Source organism: Stegostoma tigrinum, chromosome 9 (genome assembly GCF_030684315.1).
Source record: "Stegostoma tigrinum isolate sSteTig4 chromosome 9, sSteTig4.hap1, whole genome shotgun sequence".
Taxonomy (NCBI): domain Eukaryota; kingdom Metazoa; phylum Chordata; class Chondrichthyes; order Orectolobiformes; family Stegostomatidae; genus Stegostoma; species Stegostoma tigrinum.
In genome coordinates this window covers 46,907,956-46,927,016 of record NC_081362.1, presented here as the reverse complement: position 1 = coordinate 46,927,016, position 19,061 = coordinate 46,907,956, and the positions used below count along the sequence as shown (strand labels likewise).

At 38.1% G+C, this 19,061-nt stretch overlaps 1 protein-coding gene across 1 annotated transcript in view; it reads right to left on the bottom strand.

Annotated features, from left to right (window-relative positions):
* Positions 1-5,545: 5,545 nt before the first annotated feature.
* The window catches only part of LOC125454890 (ribosomal protein S6 kinase alpha-5-like), a 95,064-nt gene continuing 81,548 nt past the window's right edge, over positions 5,546-19,061 (bottom strand). Inside the window, exons 13-17 of the mRNA XM_059648513.1 lie at positions 18,499-18,669; positions 13,104-13,295; positions 10,237-10,393; positions 9,805-9,959; positions 5,546-8,697 (exon numbers count right to left, since the gene is read on the bottom strand). Coding sequence (XP_059504496.1) covers positions 8,440-8,697; positions 9,805-9,959; positions 10,237-10,393; positions 13,104-13,295; positions 18,499-18,669 — 933 coding nt within the window. The 3' untranslated portion in view covers positions 5,546-8,439. The remainder of the gene's footprint in view (positions 8,698-9,804; positions 9,960-10,236; positions 10,394-13,103; positions 13,296-18,498; positions 18,670-19,061) is intronic.

Below are 19,061 nucleotides of genomic sequence, written 5' to 3'. Positions count from 1 at the left end.
TATGGAAAGCAGGCTTCTCACAAGTCAAGAATGTCTTAGAAACCCTCCTGGGCTAAGCTCAGAGTGCCTCTCAGATTTGAAATACATAATATTCTATAGGAAAAAGATTGCATGCCAGGAAAAATAAAGCGGTGGAGAAAGAGAACCCTAAGGAAATAAAAAAAACTTGAGTGAGCATACAGTTCAGGGACTTTGGAGACAGTGTGGGAATTGAATTGATAAATCTTTGTTTTCTTTCCTTTTTAAAAGTTTAAAATTCAGTAGTCCAGTTAAGAGATTAACACAGTGGCTGTCTCTTCAACAGCCATCAAACAATCCCAGAGGCTTGAATAAAGCCTCTGTGGGCGTTGATTACTGAGATAAACTAGTGTGTCATCTCAGCCGAATGGAAGAGAAGGCCTTATGAAAGTGGAAGTCCAGTGAGCTTCACATGGTCAGGAAGGAGAGAGCACAACCAGAATGGTTTTTTATAATCCACAGAATGGCAGCCAGCATTTATTGCCCATCTGTAATTGTATAGAAGGCAGTTAAGGGTCAATCACATTCCTGCAGGTCTGGAGTCACACGTAGGCTTTACTAATGACTTCCCTAAAGGCATTAGAGAACCAAATGGATTTTTTCCTGACAATTGACATTGGATTTTTGGCCATGATTAGACGCTTTTAATTTCAGATATTTATTGGATTCAAATTCTACCCTGCCAGGATTTGAACCCAGGTCCCCAGAACATTACCTACATCTCCTGGATTCCAAGTCCAGTGATGATACCACTGGACCATCACCTTCCCTGAGACAGTAGGCATATAGTTTAGAGACTTTGGAAGCACCGTGGGGAAAAGGTGTATTTTGCTTGTATTTTTCTGGTTCATAGTTTGTAAGGTTTTTTTGAAAACTGGATAAAATGAAGCCCATGGGCCCAGCACAAAAACAGAGTAACATCACGTGATATCTGTAACTTCATTGGTTAGTAAGGTCTGCTCATTTTTGTTTTTTATTTGTGGAATGTGTGTATCACTGGCTCACCAGCATTTATTGCCTGTACCTAGTTGCCCTTGAGAAGGTGAAGGTGAGCTGCCTTCTTGAACCACTGCAGTCCACCTGGTTGACCACAATGCTGTCAGGGAGTGAATTCCAGGATTTTGACCCAGTGACAGTGGTGGAATAGTAATATATTTCCAAGTCAGGATGGTGAGTGGTATGGAGGGGAAATTGAAGGTGGTGGTGTTCCCATATATCTGCTGCCCTTGTCTTTCTTGATGGAAGTGGTTGTGGATTTGGAAGATGCTGGCTGATGATCTTTAGTAAATTTCTGTAGTGCATCATGCATAATGTTGCTACTGAGCATTGGTGGAGGGAGTGGATGCTTGTTGTAGTGCCCATTGAGCTGGCTGCTTTGTCTTGCATGGTGTCTATTGACTATCTGTTGTAGGTTATCTCAGATTGAAGGTAAATAGGAGAAATATTTACAGATAGAGTCATAGTTTGATTAAAACTTTCCTTCTGGTCTTTTAGTTTGTAAATGAACAATTAAGTAAATAAAATAGAAATGCAGCACCTAGTGATGTATTGGACCTGCATTATGTGGGAGATGGTGGACCCCATTGTGGTTGATAATAACCATATCTGTAGGAGGTGTTGAAGGACGCACCAAAGTTTGGGACAGTTGCTGCCAAAGCACGGTGGAGAAAAATCACTGTCTGTCTTTCTGCTGAAATTAAAAGGGGTCCTGTATAGTTATCGGTCTCTCCTAATGCCTCAGATATATGTAAATATAATCCTGTACAAGTAAGAATTGCCTTAGGTTTGTTTGCTGGTTAGAGTCAAACTCCAGTGTATGTGTCTTCATATGCTACTGTACAGAACCGAACTGCGTAATGTGACTATATCTATATACAAAGATATTTTTATGAATAAAAGATATTTTTGAAATTGAAAAGAAATGTTAGTTTCTTGAGGAACATCAGCTTGGGAGTTCATAGCTAGAATCTGAGCTTTGAACACTGCAGCACATCAGGGAGGGAGAAGATTTACCTGGATGCTGTGCTTCAAAGAGACAGTCACACCCCTTAGATTAACAACATCTAATTCAGTCAGGGATAGGAGGGTGTGACTATGAGCGAGTCAAGTAGAGTGACCCAGGAAGTAGTGCTGAAGGAGCCTCAAACCTTGAGTTTGTCTAACAGGTTTGAGATTCTTGCTGATGAACTCCAAGAGAAGAATGGGAGCTGTAGGGAGGATTAGCAGACTGAACCATTCGAGATGGGGGAGAAAAAGAGGAATTTATTTGTAATCAGGGATTGTATAGTCACAGGAATAGACAGTTCTCTATGGCCAGGATTGAGAGTTCCGAAACTGCAATGCCAGTTTAGGATATCTCATCCATGCTGCAGAGAAACTTGGAATGCAAGGGGAAAGATTCAATTGTGTAGTCCATGTGGCTAAATGATATAGACAGAAAGGTTCTGCTGAAGTAATATGAGCAACTAGGAGCCAAATTAAGAAGCAAAACCAAAAGGGTAATAATCTCCAAATTACTACCTGTGAGACAAGTAAATTGGCATGAGGTCAAAAAGATTAAAAGGGATGGCTCAAAGATTGGTGTGGGAGAGAAGGGTTCAAATTCATGGGACATTGGCATCAGCACTGGTGATGGAAGGAGCTGTCGAGTTCAGACAGGCTGCACTTGAATGCTGGGATCAGAGTCCTGGAAAATCGTATAACCAGGGCTTTAAACATAATAGTAGGTAAACCATTAAGTTTTGGGAAGTGACATGAAAGACAGAAGGGTTAAATTAAATAGAAAAAAGTAGCCCCACTTAAGTGCACACCGATTTTCAGGAATATAAGGTGATATGAAGGAGGGTCATTGGACCTGAAACCTTAACTCTGCTTTCGCTCCACACATGCTGGCCAACCTGCTGAGTTTTCCCATATGTTTCTGTTTTGTTCCATTTCTCTCAAGATTAATACAGTTTTGTTTGGTGGTTAGGAAGACACAGATACCAGAGAGGGTGAGTGAAGGTGTAGCGTGCCAGGGAGGCGAACACAACATATGCCCAGTAGATGGTGGGGTGGATATGGCGGTGGGGGTGTTGTCGTCGGGGGGAGGCGGAGGAAAGAGAGAAGAGTGACAGGTAAGCAGAGGAGAGCTTGTGGTAGGTCAGCGATGGCAAGTCTGATTGGATGGGGTTTTGTGTGTTTTGGGGAGCTGAAAGGGGAGGGGGGAAAAGCAGGTAATGGAGGGAGTCAGTGGTGGAGGTTGGGGTTATGTCCAATAGGGTTTGGTGTCAGATTCATGTGTGTTGGGAGGATGATTTGATCTGTGGGGTTTTGGGAGTCTGGAGGGATGAAGTAGACCTATCTAGTGAAAGTCGATGGGTGTTGTTGGGATTTGGGGGGGGAAGGGGTTTAGCCTCGATGGGTGTTGTTGGGATTTGGGGGGGGAAGGGGTTTAGCCATGTCTGGTAAGATTTGAGGGACCAGTGTCAGATGGATCCTATGGCGTACAGGTTAGAGTGGGGTGATGAAATGGTCAGTGCTGAATAGGGAGACTTCATAGTTTCATATTAAACAACAGTTGTAGCAGATTTTAATTCTAACTTTTTCCTGACAATCATTAATGTAATGAATGGGAATCGTCAGATTTGAAACTTTTTCTGAGAATTCTAGATGACAAATAATTTCCAATCAGAAGTTTCAACATTCTGAGGAATTCCCAGAGAATCAGCTGTACAAGAACTTATGCATGGTAAGATCTACCACATTTGTCTTTGTGCTTTTGCAGCCTGGCAACTGCAGGCCAGTCAGCTCAACCTCTGAGGTGGAGAACTTCTGGAAGCAATGATTTTGGAAGAAATTAATAGTCAGAGTCAGCGTAATACAGTATGGAAACAGGCCCTTCAGCCCAAACTGGTCCATGCTGACCATGGTGCCCACTGAGCTTGTTCCAAATGCCCGCATTTGGTCCATATCCCTTTAAACCTTTCCCATCCAAGTACCTGTCCAAATGTTTTTTAAATGTTGCTATTGCACCTGCCTCAGCTACTTTCTCTGGCAGCCTATTCCATATACGCACCCTCTCTGTGCAGTGAAGTTGCCCCTGAGGTCCTTCTTAAATCCTTCCCCTCTCAGATTAAATCTATGCCCTTTAGTCTTCCATTCCCCATCCCTGGGAAAAAGACTACATGCATTCATCCTCATCACTTGTGCAAACATACATTAACTAAGGAAAACCAGCATGGATCTGTTAAGGTCAAGTTGCATTTAACAAATTTATTGGAGTAAGTAATTACAGAGGGTTGATGAGGTGGACACTATGATACAGTATACATTTATTTCTGCACAACAGGCTTGTGTGCAAAATTAAAGCTCATGGAATAAAAGGGATAGAAACTATATGGATACAAAATTGATTAAGTGACAGGAAGTAAGAGTAGTGGCTAATGAATGTGTTTTGGATTGGAGGAACGGTTATAATGGAGCTCTACGGGGCGGGGGGGGGGGGGGGGTGGTTGCTGTGCTTGGTTCTCTGCTCTTCCTGATGCATATTAAAGTGGCCTAAACTTTGGTGTACCAATCATAATTTCAAAATTTGCAGACAATACTAAACTTGGAAGTACTGTGAATGAGGAGGAGGAGGAGGGTTGAAGTGCAGATTTCAAAAGAACAGAGACAGGTTAATGAAATAAGAAGACAAATGAAATATATGCAGAAATGAATCACCTTGGTAGGAAGAATATGGTGAGATAAAGGAAAACAAAGGGCATAAATTTGAGGGAGGTGCAAGAGCAGGGGTATCAGATAGTATATGTACATCAATCACTGAAGGTGGCAGGAAGATTGAAAGAGCAGTTAATAAAGCATACACAATTCTAGACTTCATTATTAGGACATAGAGTACAGGAACAAGGAAGTTCTTTTAAGCTATTACAGAATCATGATTCAGCCTCAGTTGGAGTTGGTGTCGGTGTCCAGGTCTGGGCATCACAATTCAGAATGAATGTAAAGACATCAATGAATATGGATGAGATTCAAAATAAATATATTTTGAAGTGATAAAACTTAGGTATGTAGGAAGACAAGTTGAAACTGTTTTCCTTGAGAAGACATTTGATAGAGGGTCCAAAAACATGTGGGGTCTGGATAGAGTAGATGTGGGGAACTTCCTATTGGAACTGGAGAGCACAGGTAACTGGTAACAGCAGCAATAGCCTTTGGAAGGAAAAAAAAATTACACAGCAAGTGTATAGGATCTGGAATGTACTGCCTTAGTGTGATGGAGACAGGTTCAATCAAAGCTCTCAAGAGGGAATTGTTTTATTATTCAAATAGGAAGAACGAGCAAGACTGAGGGAAGGCAGCAGCGGAGTAACTTAAGATGAATGGTTTCTTTGGAGAGTCAGCACGGACACAGTGGGCTAAAAGTCTTCCTGTACTATAACCATTCTAGGATTCAGAAATAATTGCAGAAAATTGTATGAATATTGGTGCAAAAATTAAGTAATAATAAGATTCTAAAGATGCTCCTATTAAAGCACAAACAAACATAAATGATCTTGAACTAGTTTATTGGAAAACACAAGCACTTTTTCACACTGTCAAGAATGTTGTTGCGTGAAGTGTTTGTTTCCTGTACCCATTACTCTAACAGAACACAAATAAATTCATTTAAAATTAAACTGCATAAAAAAGCAAACCATGTAAAAATCAAAATATTGCATTTAAAGAAAGTACACATCAAGAAGATGGCATCTCATTTCTTTACTCAAAGCAGACATTTGATTAGTAATAATTTATAATCACAGTCATACAGAATAGAAAATAGCTTGCAACAGTTATGACTATTTTTCCTAGACCAGCTAGAATATCTTACTCATTAAAATAATTCAAATTGAGCCTACAACAGTAGTTATGATTTAAATAAATACTTTTAACAGATTATAGACAAAAACTTCAGAACTATTATTGAAAGCTTGCCTTTTCTCACATAACTGATACATGATCAGAGTAGTGGAAGCAGATTTCCCTTTCTTGATATGAAATGAAATTTATTTCAAAATAAGTATTTATGACAATGGAGTTTTAAAATATATTTGAAGTATGGTAATTATTAATGCTTATTTACAAACAAAAATAAATATACATTATTGCTTTATTTAATAGCTTATACCAAGAATAATTGCCCAATTCACTTAAATAGGTTTCTCCATCTATATAACTAATTCCTTGCATCTAGCACATGTTCATAACATTAACCCTTTCAAAGGTATCTCATATGAAAGTGTGGCTTTAGAGGTAGTCGATGTCATAGGATCATGCATCTGTTTTAATTTCTACAAAAGCATCTGTTTTGAGTTACCAATCAAGTAAATATGATTGAAATCAAAGTAGTACAAAGTACCAGTAAGATAGAGTAAACATGAAAAAAAGAGCATTTAGTTCCTTCAGATTTTTAAACAAAGTGTTGATAAATGAAGTACTACACAAAAATATAAAATTACTGAAACAATCACTTATTAATATTACAGCTACAGTGCTGCCTGAGCCACCAACTGAATAAACCTGAATAATAAAATTTATGACTGGAGATTTAGTAATTTCTCTTTCTTTTCTCCCAGCCAAATTAAACTTGTTGGGTCAAGGACTTCCATTTGATTGGTCCACTCCTATGGGCAAAGTGCTGCTGTGGTTTCCCATTGCCTTCTGCTCGATGGCTGACCAGGAGTTTCTCACACTCTTACCACTTGCCTTCAGACATACAGAAGGATTTACAGGCTGGTAATCAATCTGTTTGACCATCTTACAAGCATACTTTCCATTGCCAAAAAGGTCCTGGCATGGGACTCTAACATGAACTAGATGTATAGACAAATATAGTGCAACAAGACCTCCTATTACTGAAAGATCAAAACAATCAAAATCAAACAATGAGGTTGCCCCACGACATGAGGTCTATTTTCAGCTCCCTTCGTTTCTGCAACCTCTTCACAGCAACTACTTTCAATGGGCTATCTTTCTTCAGCTTTGTGCATTTGTAAAGCCTATGATGGCTGTGATTCCCAAATTCCCAAAGAACACCAGAAGAAATTCACTCATACTTGCTTTTAAAAAAGGTCCACATCAACCTAAAGACCATTCTGAAGCCAATTATATGTTCATCTAATACTACTACAAAAGTAATTCAACTTCCTCTCAGCCCATGATCGTACCTCATGCACTGTTTCTCAAATTAACACTCAAAATTCTTCCAGTCCTAACTGCATTACTCATTGTTGGCCCTCAATGATTCCTGGCCTGAGCTAACTCATTGCTTCCCACCCAATGACACCCACCTACCTTTATAGTAACATCATTCCAAAGAATGGTGCAAACCAAAACATAAGAAATTAAACTGCCGTTGAATGCATGCTTGTTTAAGAAATCTGTTTGCAAAAGACAATATCTCTGTGCCACCACTGCTGTCTTGAGGATTACTGCTTTTTCCTCCCTTCTGGAAGCCCCATTTGCAGCATTATCACAGTCCTACAAAGTCGCAATTTGGCAGGAGTCAGGCTGTCTAATTTTTCATGATTGCGCAGTGAAATTTTCACTGATTTGAGACTCTAAAGTAATTTCTTTTGAAGCACCATATTGACTTTTTTTTAAAATGCAAAGTACACATCAAGCACACTTAAGACACTCTCACAGTTCACAGTAACTTTCCCTATCCCCCGACAATTTTACAACTGTTGCCCATCTACTTAGCCTAATCCTCTAATCATCTCAGTGGTTAGCCCTCTGATTGCTTACTCCTTCTTACAAAGGAGAACTTAAAGTTATGATATGACTAAGCCACCCAAGTTAGCAAAACATTTATTTTCCAAATTTTAGCTTGAACTTTCTAGAAATTAAACATCAAAATTCCCTGTAAATGTTGAACAGTAAACAGACAGTTCACCGAAGCAAAACTTCATAACTACACACAACCTAAACGATTCACCTTCACAACAGAAACACACCTGCGAAATCATCACTACTTCATCGTAATGCTGTTAATTTTTTAACTCTAAGCCACTCAGTTATTCAAATTTGCTTTCGAAAGCTGCTTTTCTTTGCATCCGACAACAAACTTCATTGTTTGAGTATTGTACAAGAATACTTTTCTGTTTAATGTACAAGAAAAATACCCATATTTTCACAACAATTTTACTTTTTGAGCCCGTTATACCAGATTTACCATTCACTTCCTTGAGCTTGCTCCGCCATTCAACAGAACTGAGAGGTGCCTAATGGAGAATAAGAGGGATTGAGTGGATGGGAGAGGGGGCAGACAGGAGGAAAGGTTGGAGTAACAGAGGGTTTTAGGGAAGGATTCCACAATTTGACACCTGGATGACCAAAAGTACAGCTGCCAATCAATCTTGAAAGGTAAATAAATATTGAAGATTATTTTTATAATAGCTAGACTGAAGTATCATTGAAACTGTTACTTAAAGTTTCAGAAAATTGGAAGACACAAACAGACTTTTTTGCTGGTAAAGGAACTTGTATGATGCATATTGGAGACGTTCTACCATGAGACTGAGAAGACGAGCTTTCACTAGAACTGCTCCGAGTCTCTGTACTTGTGCTACTTTTCTTCATCTTTCGCCTCTTTGCCAAAGGAGCGTTTTCAACACTTTGGAGGAAAAATCCTTCTCTCTTGCATTTATTAAGAGCCTAAAGTAGAAAATAACACAAGGAATAATGGTATTGTCGCAACAAATGTAACATTATATAAAAGTAATCTTGAAAGATTTCCTAGTTAAATGCATTGGAAACTGTAGGATTATGGGATTAATTTAACTGTTGACAAACAGTTCACAATGTAGAAAATGTCATGTTGCTGAATTTTGATCAAATTTTCAATGCTGACAAGATGATATCACACATTCTTTCCCAATGACAATTTTTCCAAAGCTCCTTCCAGCTTTAAAACAAATGTAGTGTGCCCCAATAAACACCTGAAACAAAGTATGTAAAATGTTATAAAGAATTACTTTCTCCTTGCCAATTTTCTTACCTTCTCCTCTGAAGGTTTTCAACTTCGTGTTGGGCTACAGTTCAAAAGATAGAAGGCATGTTCTACTACTTCATCTATGCAGCTATTATTCATGAACAACCTAATTTATCAACAGCCAAATCCAACTGACTCCTTCAGCACTGTTTACACACACAAATTTCTAGCAGTTCCATCTTCTAGACTTGAATCGAGGGTGCCAACAACTATCCTGGTTACTAGTTACTGGATGGCTTCAGCAACTTGTAGGAACATGGTCCCATTTGAAATATGTACATAAGCTAGAACTTTTATTGTGGGAAGGGGACATAATGTTTCAAGCTAATCCTAACATTTGAGTGGCCTCGTAAATGTGGTATTTGTGGTTACTTCATGACCAGTGCATGATATTTGAAAACCTTCAAAAGTGTTTTGTTAAAGGAAGAACATTGCTCTGGGGTAAAAACGGAAAGAACTGCGGATGCTGCAAATCAGAAACGAAAGCTGAAATTGCTGGAAAAGTTCAGCAGGTCTGGCAACATTTATGGAGAGTAGAGTAATCAGAATTAACATTTCAGGTGCAGTGACTATTCCTCAGAACTGCTGAGGAAGGGTCATTGGACCAGCAACATTAACACCTCTCCACAGATGATGCCAAGACCCGCTGAGCTTTTCCAGCAATTTCAGTTTTTGTTACTGCTTTGGAGTATATTGACAAACTAATGCTGAGATATTACTGTAATATTATCATTCCAGTTTAATTTCTGATTTAAAACTTAAGATCTTACCATAAAAGAAGATTTGAAGTAACTGTTAGTGGAAGAATCAAGAATATTTGGAGACACCAATGTATTAGAGGACAAACAATGGCTATTTTGAAGCCAGTTGTTCAATCTTGAGCTAGATAACTTCAGACGAGAGTTTGGATCCACAGTAAGTAAACCTATAGAAGTGATGGAATTATATGTAGTGTCATTCTAAAATAGATACAGATACACAAGATTCCAAATAGATACAGGTCCAGATAGATACAGGTACATTAAAAATACTATTTCCTGGTCTACTTTTATGTATGTATGTGCATTATCTATATGTATCTACACATATTTGTAAATAATAAATAAGCTACATCATACTAGTTTACATAAATGTGTTTTGTTGCAACACTACCTGAGTAAATTGTCTGCAATTTATTTGGTAAAAGTTAAAACGTACATTACCTTGCACCAGCTCTTTAGCTTCTTGTGAAACATTGTTCCAGATTTCTCCAGCAAGTGAAAAGTTTGCCTCCTTTGTTGTTCTTATTTGTTCATCAGTGTTTGGTATAACAGTTCTCTGCATACTTTGGAAAGGAATCAGTCCTGACAACATTGTATACTAGAATACAACAAAATACATAAGCTTTATAATTGGCTAATTCCTGAGCAATGAAACATGTAGTAAATATTTAGGGGGAAGCATCAATCTCACAAATGACCTTTCTGATAAGGTGATTGTTGTGCCATTAAAAAAACGGATTTGGTAGCCAGCATCAGGAAAAAGGTTTTGGCAATGTTTGGTGAGGCTACAGTATCCTATAACAGAACATTAAATCTGCCACTTCTTTTCCTTTCTCCCCTTGAAATTCTTGGCTATGACAATTTAATCTGGATGGCCAGGGAATGGCAGATAGCCAATGCTGTCAATCTGATCAAAATTGAAACCATCTGAAATATTGCTGGACTAATCTCTAACAGTAAAGCACTTTATGTTGTTAGGGACTACATTTCTGAGAATGTGAAACTGAATCGGAATAGGCAAAGGAAGGAACTGAGATAGTTTCCTCATTTATTTTTCATGTAAATTTATTTGTAATCGATCACTACAAGTTTTTCAGCAAACTTGTAATTCAGACTACTTTGGCACTGTATAAATTTAGATACATTAAGTAGAAGCATGTTCAGTGGCATTGACAAATAATGAAGACAAAATAGCAGTTCAAATTCCATCACAGTAGTTTGAGAATTTTAATTCATTTTTAAATAATCTGAAAACGATAATATATCATCAGATAAAGTGACCATGAAATGACTGGATTGTGCTAAAAACCTATTGGTAGAGAAGAAAACATTAATTTCTGTTGGTGTGCGACTCAAGTCCTATACCAATAAGGTTGTACCTTAACTGCATTCTCTAGTGGCTTGACAACCCATTCAATTGTACTAAAGCACAACACAACCACCACAACAAAGATAATGGGAACTGCAGATGCTGGAGAATTCCAAGATAATAAAATGTGAGGCTGGATGAACACAGCAGGCCAAGCAGCATCTCAGGAACACAAAAGCTGACGTTTCAGGCCTAGACCCTTCATCAGAAAAAGAATTGACTGCAATAGTCCAAGACAAAGGGCCAATACCTTCTTAGGACAACTAGAGGGTGGGTAACAAATCCTGGCCTTGTCAATTACATCCACATTTCAAGGATGTTTTCCAAAACAAAAGGCTAGAACAGTCAATTAATTAACAATAACTTCTGCAAGAAATTAAAAGGAATGAATTCAGGGTAACATTTGTACATTGAAATTTCATATTCTGGACTAGGCCCTTCATCACCCTACTCCAATAAACGTGTGATCATTCAATTTGGAGCAAAAACAGGAGGGAAATTATCTTAATGGTGATAGCTTAAGAAAGGGTGGTGGGTCTGCGCAATTCTCTGCCATAGAAAATGGTTGAGATCAAACCATTAAAAGTTTTCAGGAAGGAGTTAGATATAGCCTTTAGGGTTAAATGGATTAAAGGGTATGGGGTGAAAGCAGGAACAGGATACTGAGTAGGATGATCAGCCATGATCATATTGATGGCACGGCAGACTCAAAACATCCAAATGCCTACCCCTATTTTCTATATTTCCATGTTAATACTTCCGCAGCAATGCTTCACATTGGCTGTAGCTGCAAGATTATATTGTAGCAAATGCATTAGGGTACATTAAGTGATCTGTTGCTTCTGGGAGAAAATTACACTCAAAAAGAAAGTTTGAATCAGTGATGAAGTGCAAAAATGCATGAATCAGTTTTGAGAAAAAAAAACATGCAAAATTATGTCAGATATTTAACATCGGGAACAGAGAGTTGATGCATTTACCCATGCGTAGGATAAAATAAGTGGAATTACAGACATAACTTGCATTTTAAAAATTATTTCATTTAACCTTTTTAATTATACATTTGGTAAAGTATGTAGCACAAGTCTTTTATAGAGTGTCAAGCCACTAAATAAATAAGCAAATTTTCTTCAATGTAACCTTTCTAGTAACTGAAGATCTTAGTGTTGGGAAATTAAAAATGTTTCCCATACTCATTCATAGAAATAAGATTAAGCTGAAGTTTGTAAATTGACTACTCTTCATAGCTTCTCCAAACTGGATTACAACTATAGATAACAAAGTGTGAAGCTGGATGAACACAGCAGGCCAAGCAGCATCTCAGGAGCACAAAAGCTGACGTTTCGGGCCTAGACCCTTCATCAGAGATTGGTTAATTTCTCATGTACTATTACATATAAGATGTTGTGTATGGAATTCCCAAAAGTATTCCAAGATTTGGAATTTCAGTTTTGCCAAGTTTGTTGGCACCGTACCTCAGTGGTTAGCACTGCTGCCTCACAGTGCCAGGGACTCAGGTTTGATTTCACTCTCGGGCGACTGTCCGTGTGGAGTTTGCACATACTCCCCATGTCTGCATGGGTTTCTTCTGTGTACTCCAGTTTCCTTCCACAGTCCAAGGATGTGCAGGTTAGCTGGCCTGGCCATGTTTAATTGCCTGTAGTATCCAGAGGTGTTTGAATTAGGTGGATTAGTCATGGGAAATGGGTTACAGGGAAAGGTTAGGGTGGTGGGTCTAGCTGGAATCCTCTTCGGAGGGGTGGTGTGGACTATTTGGGCCGATTAGCTTGTTTCCACACTGTAGGGATTCTGTGATTCTCAGATTTTTGAGATGTAAATCCCACACATGCAAGGACAACTATCAAAAATGCAACAACATCAATTCTTCCTTTACAAACATTTGAGTGATACACAACTCAAATATATTTTATATACTTACTAATATTACTCCAAGACTCCACAGATCACAAGACTCATTATAACCATTTTGCTTGAAAATTTCAGGAGCTGCGTATTGGAAAGTGAAACATGGAGTTTTCAACGGCTGGCTGTCGGAAGGTTTAACTCTTGCAAACCCAAAATCTACTACCTTGATCAGTGCGCCATCATTCTGATCAGTAAATAAAATATTCTGTTTATAAAAAGAAACAACAGTTAAGTGTAATTTCTTGCATTCATTAACCTTTAAAAACATTTGTCCACAAGTTAAAGATAAAATTGTGAAGTGTCATACAACATAAACATAGAACATTACCACCGACCTGTGAAACCAATCTGGAGCCCATCTAACCTACACTATTCCATTATTATCCATGTTTATCCAATGACCATTTAAATGCCCTTAAAGTTTGCACGCACAGTACTGCTGCAGGTAGGGCATTCCACGCCCTTACTGCTGAGTGAAGAACCTACCTCTGACATCTGTCCTATATCTGTCACCCCTCAATTTAAAGCTATGTCCCCTGGTGCTAGCCAACACCATCCGAAGAAAAAGACTCACTGTCCACCCTATATAATCCTCTGATCATCTTGTATGTTTCTATTAGTTTTAAGATTTATTTTCTAAATTTTGAAGCATTTCTGCCATAGGTTTATGTATACTTGTTTAGTAGAGTCAGCATTGAATTTTTGTTTCCTTACGGCACATCAAAATACAACCAAAATAAGTCATACACAGAGTATGCATTTCTTTTGTCAAAACCTGACATTTAACCCAAAACTCCAAAGTTTTGAATCAATTTTCAAAACATTGGCTGGAATGTGAGATAAAATGTAAAAATTGATAAATCCTCCTGAGTTATAAATGTGAAAATTTGTTAATTTTAGTAAAAGTACTTCAACTCTTAGCTCAACAAATGTTCAACTGCATTTCTCCAAGACGACAATCTGGATCAGTGTTTAGCATTATGAGTGCATAAACTAACTCTTGTGATCAACTGCACATTAATTATGTTACTTGATAGTCTAGTAACCTAACAATCAAAACACAGCACATTTTCAAATGCATTAGCATGCTACCAAATGATACTATTGAGATGCACATTATGACAACCGATAACAAGTGCAGTGTCACTACAGGCGTATTTCATAGCTATCTTTAAAAGGTACATCAAAACACAAACATCCTAGTAATATATTTTGTTTACTGCACAACACCGAGCCACCTTGTCGTAAGGTCTGACAATAGGGCAAAAGTAGAATCTCTATAAAGTGGAACAATGGATGATGCAGAAGATCACGTTGACAGACCAAGATATTTTAATCGCTGCTGCAATTAACACAACTCAATTATAAAAAAAAGTAACACAATTATTTCGCCATTTGTCCATCTGAGAATAACAGATCTCTAAGACCATTTCATTAATTTCTTTGCCTGTACAACCAAATTTACAGCAGGCAGGGCAAAGAACTGGCCAAGAGATGATCTTAAGGAGGTATACGAGATACTGAAGAGATTGAATAGGTAAATCTGTAAAATTACTTTAAGTGTAACTGTGAGAAAAATACAGGTCATACATTGAAACATTCTAAGACTGGTATCAGGAAGTTTTGCCCTGTAATCATTTAAGAACCAATGGGATGTTAAAATAATGTTCATTTCAGATCCTTCTGGAAGGATAAACGAGATGCATCTAACATTTTGAGCTTTCTCAACTATTCTATAATTTAGTCATTTTTGAAAAAACTATTAGTGTTGACTTTTAGAAACAGGATCTAAAGAAGTTATTAAAAGTAAACCTAAAGCACTGGTGAGAACAATACAGTTTGGCGATGTGTTGGTTTTCCATCAAAGAGAATAGTTTCACTATCAGTGGGGTCAAAACCCAGAGGACATAAATTTCAATTGATTGTAAAAGAGCCAGATGGGAGAGGAAATTACTTTTATACAACAAGTTACGATTTGGAATGCATTGCCTAGAACAGCAATGAAAACAGAGTCAATAGTAACTTCAAAAGAAAAATGGTTATATAACTAGAAAGCAAAATGCGAAGCTATGAGGAAAGAGAAAGGCAATGGCACTAATTAGATAGTTCTTTCATATACTGGATAAGACATGATGGACTGAATAGTTTTCTTCTCACTAAGAATTCCATCATCCCCATTGGCCAATGGTTTTCCAAAATTCCCTCCTACCCGTCTTGAACTCACACCTTTCTCTAGATTCCCTCATAATATTCCTCATGACCTCTCAAAACTACACTACATCTAATGCTTGCTCCCTCCACTAAATTACTGACGATCCAACTGCCCACTCTGGGTCTCATTAGCTGGTATTATTAATATCGTTTGCTCTTGAATTGCTGCCCCTCTCTGCTTGAAGTCTGATTTCAACACTCCTTTTAAAAAAATCCCAGACACCATCAACCCTGTAAATCTTTCCCTAAATTCCAAGCTCCCTTTACTCTCTTAGGTCTCTGAATTTGGGGTCATTCCCAAATCCACGTCCATCTACTTTCCTGGAACTTCATGTTTGAACCACTCCAATGAGGTTTCCTACCTGACAGGAGTGAACCAGCTCCTATCAATTTCTAAGATGGTATCCTTTGTGACTGGGAGAAAGATAAACTTTCCCTCCCAGATCTGTCATAGTTTTTGATATGATTGACCATACCATCCTCCTCTATTGACCTCCGAGCTGGATAGGATTTTCTTGTGGTTTAATTTTTGCCTGTCAAACTGTTTTCATAGATCCATTCAGCGTGGTTTCTTTTCTGGCTCCCTCATGATTAATTACTGTATGTGCTTCCTCCTATTTCTCACCTACATGCTTCTGTCAAGCAACATTATCCACAAACAGGATGTTAATTTTCACTAATATGCTGAAGACACGCAGTTCCACTTCACCACAACCTCTGCAATACCAGAGGAGTTGGGAATGTTATCAAATAACTCATCAACATCTGCTACTGAATAGAGGAAATTACTACTCAATTAAGCATTGGGAAAACTGAAGAATTGTTTTCAGCAACTGCTCCAAATTTCATTCCCTATTACTGAATCCATTCCTATCTGACAACAGTCAGAGACTAAACAGATTTGCAGGCAGCTTTGGTGTAATGTTTGACCTGGTATGACTACATTGCCATTCCCATTTCCAAATATTGGCTAGTTTATCCCAGCTCATTCATAACTTTTGTCACCTTTAGATTTATCATTGAATGGATTCTGGTCTCTCATATTCCACCTTGTGAAAATTTGAGTTCTTCTAAAATTCTGCTGTAATATCTTAACTTGCATCAAGTTCTTTTCACGTACCATTTTGTGTTCTCACCCTGACACTGCCCCGACTTGATTTTCAAATTCTCATCCTCATTTTCTAACATCCTTTAAGAAAGGAAACTGCTGCCCTTGCCTGGTCTGGCCTGCTTGTGATTTCAGACTCACAGCAAATGAGGTTGACTCATAACTGCCTACTGGGTAATTAGACATTGGCAATAAATGCTGGCTTAGCCGTAACACCCACATCCCAAGAATGAATCAAAAACAAAATCTCTCCATGGCTGGTTTCTGTGAACACTACAGCTCTCCAAGAAACTTGCACTCTTTCATTTCTGGCTTCTTCAGTGACCCCAGTCTTAAACACAATTTTGGTGATTACACCACTCACCCTCCCTTCCTTGCTTTCCTCCATAAAATCTGCCCTTTTGACCATGCCTTTGGTTATATGCTCAAATACTTCACATGGTTTGGTGCCATTTTTTGCTTTAGAATACCCCTGTGAAATGCTATGAGACAATTTATTACATTACAGGTGCAGTAAGTGATTGTAGGAGAATAACAGCAGATATCCATCCCAACTGATCAACCCAATATTTATGTTTCACATGAACCTCCTTTCCACTTTAACTCATATCAGCATGACTTTTTATTGCTTTATTTTTCATGTAAGTAATTAGACTCCCTTCAAAATGTTCCCCACTTTTTTTTACCTGAACTATTTCAAGTGGTAACATTCTGCATTCTAACCAATCTTTGGGCAATAAAATTTCAGATGAATTCCTTACTGGATTTAATCAGTGACTATTCTAAATTTATGATCCCTAGTTTTGAATTTCCTTACAAGCAGAAACATTTTCACAATATGTACAATATGAAAGCCCTTGACCATTTTAAAGGCCTCTATAAGGTCACTTCTCAACTTTCACATTGAGAGAAAAGATCATTAACTAGTTTCATCTTTATTCATATTAGGTAATGACCTGTTAATTCTAGTATCAACTTTGTTAAACCCATTACAGTACCTTCTGAAGCGCCATAAAATGTCTTTTTATTAACTAGAGACCAGAACTGTTCAGTATTCTATGTATCAAAGCTCTATGCAAATATAACACAATTAATTTGCTTTTGCATTCCGAATCAGAAATAGACACTTTTTTATGACTTGCCAAATTGTTAATTTTAATGTTTTTTGAAGTTGTGTCCTTAGATATCTTTGTTCCCATTTAGACCCTAACTTCCCAACAAATATGTGGCCTTCTTGTATTATCCTCAATGGCAAAATGTTGTGATCTATGCTGAACTAAAAGAGCATACTTGAGGTATTCAAGAAACTGCACATCCTGTGAAAAATAAACTTTATCTACAGTTATGAACCTAGAAATAGCCACCCTGATTTTTAAAAACTAAAAGAACTGTGGATGCTGTAAATCAGGAACAAAAACAAAGTTGCTGGAAAAGCTCAGAGGAAGGGTCACCGGACCCAAAACGTTAATTCTGTTTTCTCCTTCACAGATGCTGCCAGACCTGCTGAGCTTTTCCAGCAACTTTGTTTTTGCACCATGATTTTGTCCAGGTTCATCCTAAGCAGGACTCTGTGTTCTATTAGCTGTTTCCAGGAACATAGAGTGAAATAAACTCTCTACGTTTGGAGGACCATCAACTCTATGGAAAATGCTCTTTGATCCGTCTAACACGCTAGTTTTTAAATGCAAAGCACTGTCCTCAAATGAATGTTATAGCCTGGCACATTCCAAGGTTCAAGACTACATGCTAGGGGATGCACTAAATCTTGCGGCAGCCACCATGGAGACCCAAGAGGGCAAAAGGTACTATCTAAGGCCTTTCAGCCATTATATACTGACAGGCAGAAAACTGCTGAGCCCCTCAGGCCACTTACCTCAGAAGCGATGTAGATTGTGGATGTCAAGGGTATTAAAACTATATTGAGGCACTCACAGTGGAACACGGGGTATGGATTAAAAAAGTACTATTATGCTTCCTGTCAGTTTCAAGTCAAAGTGTTTTATAGTTACGAAATTTTACTAAGGTCATACATTTTTGGTACTAGTTTCCAAAATTACTAAAATTTGCAACATTACGTTCACTAATATACCTCTGGTTTTAAATCTCTGTGCACAATTCCACAATCATGCATATAACGAACTGCAGAAACGAGCATGCTCATAATTCTTCTGGTTTCAGATTCACTGAAATGCTTCCTCTTTTTAATACGTTCCAGTAGTTCTCCTCCTTTTAACAACTCCGTAACCATGTATGTATGTAACTGGGAGAAGAGCAAAACGGAATTATTGTTTAAGTGGAAAAGCAGTTTTTCATGACATATATCAAAGGATGGTAAGCTTGTAAATTTGCTTCAGCAGTATACCAATTCTACTCCCAGGCCATTTTCAGGGAGGTTGAATGGGAGGGTGGAGTTTAGTAGGGTGGGGGGAGGTGCACTAGATTGCATGTGGCGGATAGTCAATTCAGCTTGCTAATAGACTATTAAAAAGGTCCCCAGAGGCATTGTGGAAAAACTGTGCAAATATGACTACCTAGTAGCAAAGTAGGAGGGCTAGCTTTCCAGTCAGGATTAGAGGGTCTTCCCAACTTCCTAGTTTCGGCAAGAGGTCATCCTATGGGCGTGGCATGGCTGCAGTGACAGGTTTCTAATCT